Source organism: Solea solea, chromosome 15 (genome assembly GCF_958295425.1).
Source record: "Solea solea chromosome 15, fSolSol10.1, whole genome shotgun sequence".
Taxonomy (NCBI): domain Eukaryota; kingdom Metazoa; phylum Chordata; class Actinopteri; order Pleuronectiformes; family Soleidae; genus Solea; species Solea solea.
In genome coordinates, this window is record NC_081148.1 from 5,378,204 (window position 1) to 5,384,338 (window position 6,135).

The 6,135-nt window shown below is 40.2% G+C and overlaps 1 protein-coding gene across 6 annotated transcripts in view; it reads left to right on the top strand.

The window, feature by feature from the left end:
• itsn1 (intersectin 1 (SH3 domain protein)) overlaps positions 1 to 3,509 on the top strand; it is a 52,683-nt gene extending 49,174 nt beyond the window's left edge. For all 6 annotated transcript variants that reach the window (XM_058652372.1, XM_058652371.1, XM_058652373.1 and 3 more), the window contains one exon: positions 96 to 3,509. In XM_058652372.1, coding sequence (XP_058508355.1) covers positions 96 to 244 — 149 coding nt within the window. In that variant the 3' untranslated portion in view covers positions 245 to 3,509. The remainder of the gene's footprint in view (positions 1 to 95) is intronic.
• Positions 3,510 to 6,135: the final 2,626 nt, after the last annotated feature.

Here is a 6,135-nt window from a genome sequence, read left to right on the forward strand (position 1 = left end):
ATAACAACCCATACTCAGATTATCTGCTCTCCATAAAAAGGGTTAATGTTTGTATCGTACGTTTTCATGGCACGCTTTGTGTCTCCCTCCCTCAGACTTCCTGGGCAGGACAGAGATTCGGCTGGCTGAAATAAAGAAGGATCAGGGCTCGAAAGGACCGATCACGAAGCGGTTGCTGCTCCACGAGGTTCCCACGGGAGAGATTGTTGTCAGGCTGGACCTCCAGCTCTTTGAAGAACCATAAACTCAGATCAGGACCAAATTGAACTGGACTGGACTGAAGAGGAAGTAAGACTTGGTGAGACTGGACTGGTCTGGATTATTTTAGTCTGGTCAGGTTTCAGTGATTCCGTGGCAAAAAAAGAAACTAAGATAAATCAGGAAAAAAATCGGAAAGAGTCGGAAATCAAATGCAATAAAACACGTGTCAATAGAGCTCCCGTAGCCATGCACACAACTAAGGTAGGATACTACACTGTTCACCTCTGTAGATGTACTGTATATACGAGACAACACCTGAATCAGGGCTGTTTTCATCATGAAAGTGGAGATGGTGGATATATGTTGTGCCAAAACAGTCAGACACAGGCTAACAGGAGAGCATCTTACCGAATCACTGCTATGAAACGTTCTCACAGCGAGCAGAAGACGGATCATGCTATCATGACACATACTTTGTTGAAGATACTGCAGGTCTGGAATAATGTCCTCTCCAGCTGTTTCCAACCTCATAACATTTGGGGCACCCCAGGGTCATTATAGGGATCAGATATATTCAGTCTGTTTTTGGTATTGCGATATATCGGTCGATCTCTGTGGATTTAAAGTGCGCAGTAAACTCTGACAGAGTGACATCCAAAAAGACAACAAAAAGATGCACTCCCAACATGTGACAACTTTAATATGAAACTCATCATTCAATGATCCTGCCTGTTGCAGCTTTAACTCATAGTTCTTTTCATAAAACGAAAAGAAAAGCAAACCAAGACACATTCAAATTTGATTTAACACGATCATTTTGTGTCTGGTCAGAATTTCTTTCCCTACACTAAATCGTCACGTCTTAAAAGTTACGGATGTCTAACTGTTCTTATAGGTTAAATTACACCAGTTACAGTGATGGCGGTGAGGATCCAAGAGTCTTGTTTCTGTTCCAGTCCAGTCCACCTCTGTCCTGCTTCAGTCTGGTCCGGTACATTATTAAATCCAGTCCAGTCCTCCATTGGAGGGAGGTCAGGCGGGTCTTTTTCCTCTCCTTTTGCTTCATCAGACAGTCTCACAGAGACTCCAGTGACAATCCCAGCCCTCCTCGTCTCAACAGAACCACCCAAAACCCCTGTGTGTGTGTGTGTGTGTGTGTGCGCGTGTGTGTGCGTGTGTGTGTGGGAGCCTGAGAGACTGCTTGTTCCAATGACTATACTGAGTGTCAAGACGGACAGGCTAATTAATGGTACGTTTTGGTGTACTTTTGCTTTTTTTACGCCAAGTCTTAAGGTCAAACTCTTCAGGCTTTCAGTGTTGAGGTACTGCATGTAAAGGGAATTTGGAATTCATTTGGAACTTATGTACAGGTTTAATGGGAATAAGCTGCAGCTATAGAAAGACTTTACCACAGTATATGACAAGTGTCCGGTGTACATAAATTACAGACATGCCTAAATGTCCCTTTGATAGTAATATTGCTGATGATAATATGGCCGAAACAGGGAACAGCTAATTTAAAGTGAGGTACTGTAAAAGGAGAATGTCTTAATTTTCTTTTCTTTTTTGTTTTTTTGATGTTGACTGCACACGGAGGGTTGTATTTGTAGGTGATGTTCATCACACAGTTTACCTCTGTTGTTTTACGCTGCTGCTGTGTGGAGCTGCCACAGTGGCCATCGCTATGCAGGAAAGTAAAATCATAAAACTATCATGGTTCTTAGAACTGGATTGACTTGGGGGCCCTGGAACATGCCGAGTACAACAGAAATACATTTTTATAGAAACAGCATTTTAGAGCATTTCCACACACTGACCCTGGGAGAGCTTGGTGTTGGAATACTTGTACTGTGCGGCGGCACTCCTAGCACTTTCAAAATCTAGAGCCGAGGAGGACACGACTCAACTAACATATGTCACACGGCGGCCATTTTGAATAGTCAAAAGTAGGACGTTTTAACGCGGAGAACCAGTTCAAAGAAGATTAGTGCAAATGTAGTTTCAGCAGAAGGTGACGGCGAGGTGTTTGAGAACAGATTCTTCCACATTTGGTGTTTGAGTCAGTGCATGTGTGTTTTCAAAGTTCATGTCGATATCAGGCTTGGGATGCACATACACTACTTTTTGCGTTGGGTAAATTAATATTTGGTTTGGGTCTTGGGTTGTAGGAAAAGTGGATTCAGATTGTGTTATGGCAGTCACAAGCACTTAGTGTCCGCTAGATACAGACCAATTTAAATTTGTATATTTTGAATGACTTTTCCACAGGGGATTAGCTTTTAATGTCGTTGAAAAATGTCCTTTAGTAAAACCATTGGGATAAAAACTGTTTTAGTGAGTTAATATGAGGGGCCTCTGCTGTAACTAGATTGTAGTTTTCAAATTAGCAATAGCCTGCTAAGCTTGCTAGCCCCATGTTTATATCAGTTAAAATGTGAAAAAGTAACATTTTTGAGACAAATTAATTTTAACTTAAAAAGGTGGTTATTAGTATTCCTTTTCTTTTAAAAAAAATAATAATAATGATAAAAGGTTTGTTAGATTGAATCCTTCTGGTGCCTTCACATGTTGTGTTAGCTCGTTCACAAGATGGTGCCAAATGAATGTCAACCATTATTTTCCTCTTTACTGACATAAAAAGAAACATTTTACCAAGGACACCAAGGTATCACCTTCTGTTTTCAGTGTTCATATCATTTACTTGACATTATTTGTTAAAAAACACAAAATCAGGAGCGATGTTGAAAGCAGCATTAATCTTCCCCGACCTGAGTGTTCAAAATGGCCGCCAGATTAAAATCCAGTTGGTTCTCTCAGCAGAGTTGTATATATGTTAGTTAGTTAGTTAGTCAGTAAGCTACTTGGCCTGTAAGTAAAATTAGTCTTTTTTTTTTATTTAATTCCACGTTTACAGTCATGTACTGAATTACCACAGAGATAACCGATAGTTACCTTAGTGACCAGCCACTGTCCAATCAGAAGTCAGCGAGGCTCAGCCAGGTGCAGAATCTTGACTGTGGAGGAAGGTGTGCATGAATGTGTGTTTCCCCAGACTGAAGCTGATGATGATGATGACGGTGATGGTTGTCATCGTTATTATCATCGTCCCGTCGACCCCGTACCGCCCTGTACTGTCGTCGCCTCTCCTTCTGTTTACCTTCCAGGTTGTGTATAATACTACTGCTATCTGAGAGTTAATATATGAACGCTACAGGGGGCGAGAGAGAGCCTGCTGTTAATTATCACTGTAGAAGATGATGTACGTTGTTGTCTTTCAATGTTCAGAATAAACTTCAGTTGGACCAAGACTGCAGATGTCTGCTTTGCTGCTTCCTCGGAGGAAATTACTCTTTTAAATGTCCTTAAATTCAAGGAAAGGGTTAAGTAAAATATACCAAAACACCCTTTTATGTAATTTGTTGAAACCCTGGGAACATTGTCTGGGGGGGAAAAGGAAAAAGAATAACATTTAGTGTAGCTGTCTGGAAAAGGTCACAAATACAACAAGACACAAGGCCCCCTCATCAAAGACTGCTTTTCTTTAGGATTATTGTGATAAACCACATATTGTTTCCCCAATACAATTTTATAAGGACATGAAGAGGATTTTTTTAATGATAAAATTAAACATCCCATGAATAAACACATAAGCCGTGGTTGTAGCTGTGTGGACACAGCACACACTTTTTGAATGAACACAATGTATTTAATATTGTTTGTATTCCTTTAATCAATTGATGTAAAGTGTGAAAAACAGACATAGGTGTTTGCAAACACGTCAAAAAGAATCTGCTTCTGGAACGAAGAATGACAGTTTATACTGTATGTTTTTAATTGTATGATCATAACCTTCAAAGTCATTTCTTTTCAAAATAGTTTGAAAACTATGGATCCATCTGCAATTTAGTTCTTGTTGAGCTCATGTGCAACAACATGAACTGAAAATACCCAAGTCAAGGACAAGGCAGAAGCTCTCCATTTTTTCTCCTGCCGGGACCCTTTCTTGTATTTCCCTTGGAATAAATTTGGCTATAAATTGTTTAATTAGAAAGTGATCTACGAACCATGTCAGATTACAAAATTGAAATGGATTTAAATGGTCTGTATTTACACAACATAGCACTTTTTTCCTCCATTCAAAGCTTTTCACTCACATTACAGCTCATTCTTTTATCACACATCTTTCATACGGGATTAACACACAACCTTCAAGTTGAAAGACAACACTCTCTACCACTGAGCTACTGTCACCCCTAAATGTACTATTTGCTATACTTTGTAAAGTATTTTGTAAAAGTAGAACAGCATTTACCCCCACCATCGACATACACTTACTTTTTAAAATGATCTCATCTGGTGGGCATTATCAGTGCATTTAATGTTATTTAGGACCGCCTGCATTTGTTTACTCACACTTTTTTTGTGTCTTCAGCTGTAAAATCTAAATGAACAATTTATTTCTCATTAGGCAGTAGTCTGGAATAAAAACATTCAGTATATTCAACTTCCTATAAAACCCAAACTATTCAGACTAGAAATAACCGTGTGCATCCAATAATGTGATTGTGTGTGTGTGTGTGTGTGTGTATCATGTTGTGGGGATCTAAATCAGTGCCACACTTTATTGCAAGTCAAGTGTTCAGGACGTGTTTGTATGCTGTTAGAACCTCAGTAGGAATCAGGTTTAAGGTTGAATAATGGAGTTAAAATGGTGTAATGAAATGTGGAGGACACATCAGCTGAATGACAAATGTTTCCTCCCCTGTCCTCACTGAGGTCAAGTGAAGGACCAGTTTAAGCCAAGCCAGATTTTCAGAGACACCTGTCAGAGGAGACAGCCAAGCTCCAGAGACTTTATGGAGCTTTCATCAGTTCACCTTCACCAGTCAGAGAGAGGGAGAGAGGGAAGAGCGTATAGAGTGATTCAGTCCCACTCAGTGTTTCATATACCGCTGTATCAGTGGCAGGCCCTGGAAGTAAATATCCCCTTTACATGTCAGAAAACCCCTGTATAATGTGTTTAATTCTTTTCAAGACTCAGTACCTCAGGACATTCTTGCTCTGACGCAACTTTGTAAAGTGAAAAGTGAACATAATGACCACTGTCGTTCATCTCATGTAACTGTAGCATAATCTGGTGAGGATCATCATGACTTAACCTGTCATGTTTGATTTATAGCAGGGAATCAACTTGCTCACCACAGGAACTCGCTTCTTACTTGCTCGTGCGTGATTTACACCAACTACTAATGGGTTTTGATGTTGTGGGGAAAATGGGTTTGTCTGTCATCATCTCACATCATCCGGCGGCCAGTGTTTCAAGGCCCCAGTGAACACCAGGTGGAGCTGTCACATCTCGATCTCTCTATTCGAATCCATTTGTCTTTGTCCACCTCTGTGCTGTGCCTTCCCGCTCCCGCTCAGTGACACCTGCATTTGTATTCTGCATCTGTCTGTATCTCTTCACGGCCGCCGGATGAGTCGTGTGGTGACAGTGGCGGTCCTTGCCAAGTCAACCCCCTCAGTCACGACTCTGTAATAAACACAGAGTGAGTCACACAACCACAGAATGCACACATTGACAAAAAAAAACTGAATGCAGCACTTTTTTTTCAAATTTCAAAAACCTACAAAAATAACTTTAATTTTTTATTTTATTTTAGAACTGCATTTATGTTGTTAACGTATAGCAACATCTGAACAAAATGGATGACATTATCTATGCAAACAACAATTCGGCTATGTTTAAAATCAGAAAATATTACGACAGAGTCATAAATTAAAGAGTTATTTTCGTCCAGCTGTGTACATCAGAAGGACGCTCTTACCGAATTGGCCCTGTAGTTACGTCATCAAGTGTAGGTAGTCACGCAGGTTGCCTGTGCAGAATAGCGGCGTGGGAGCTTGTATCATGTTGTTTTTTTAATTTGTCGA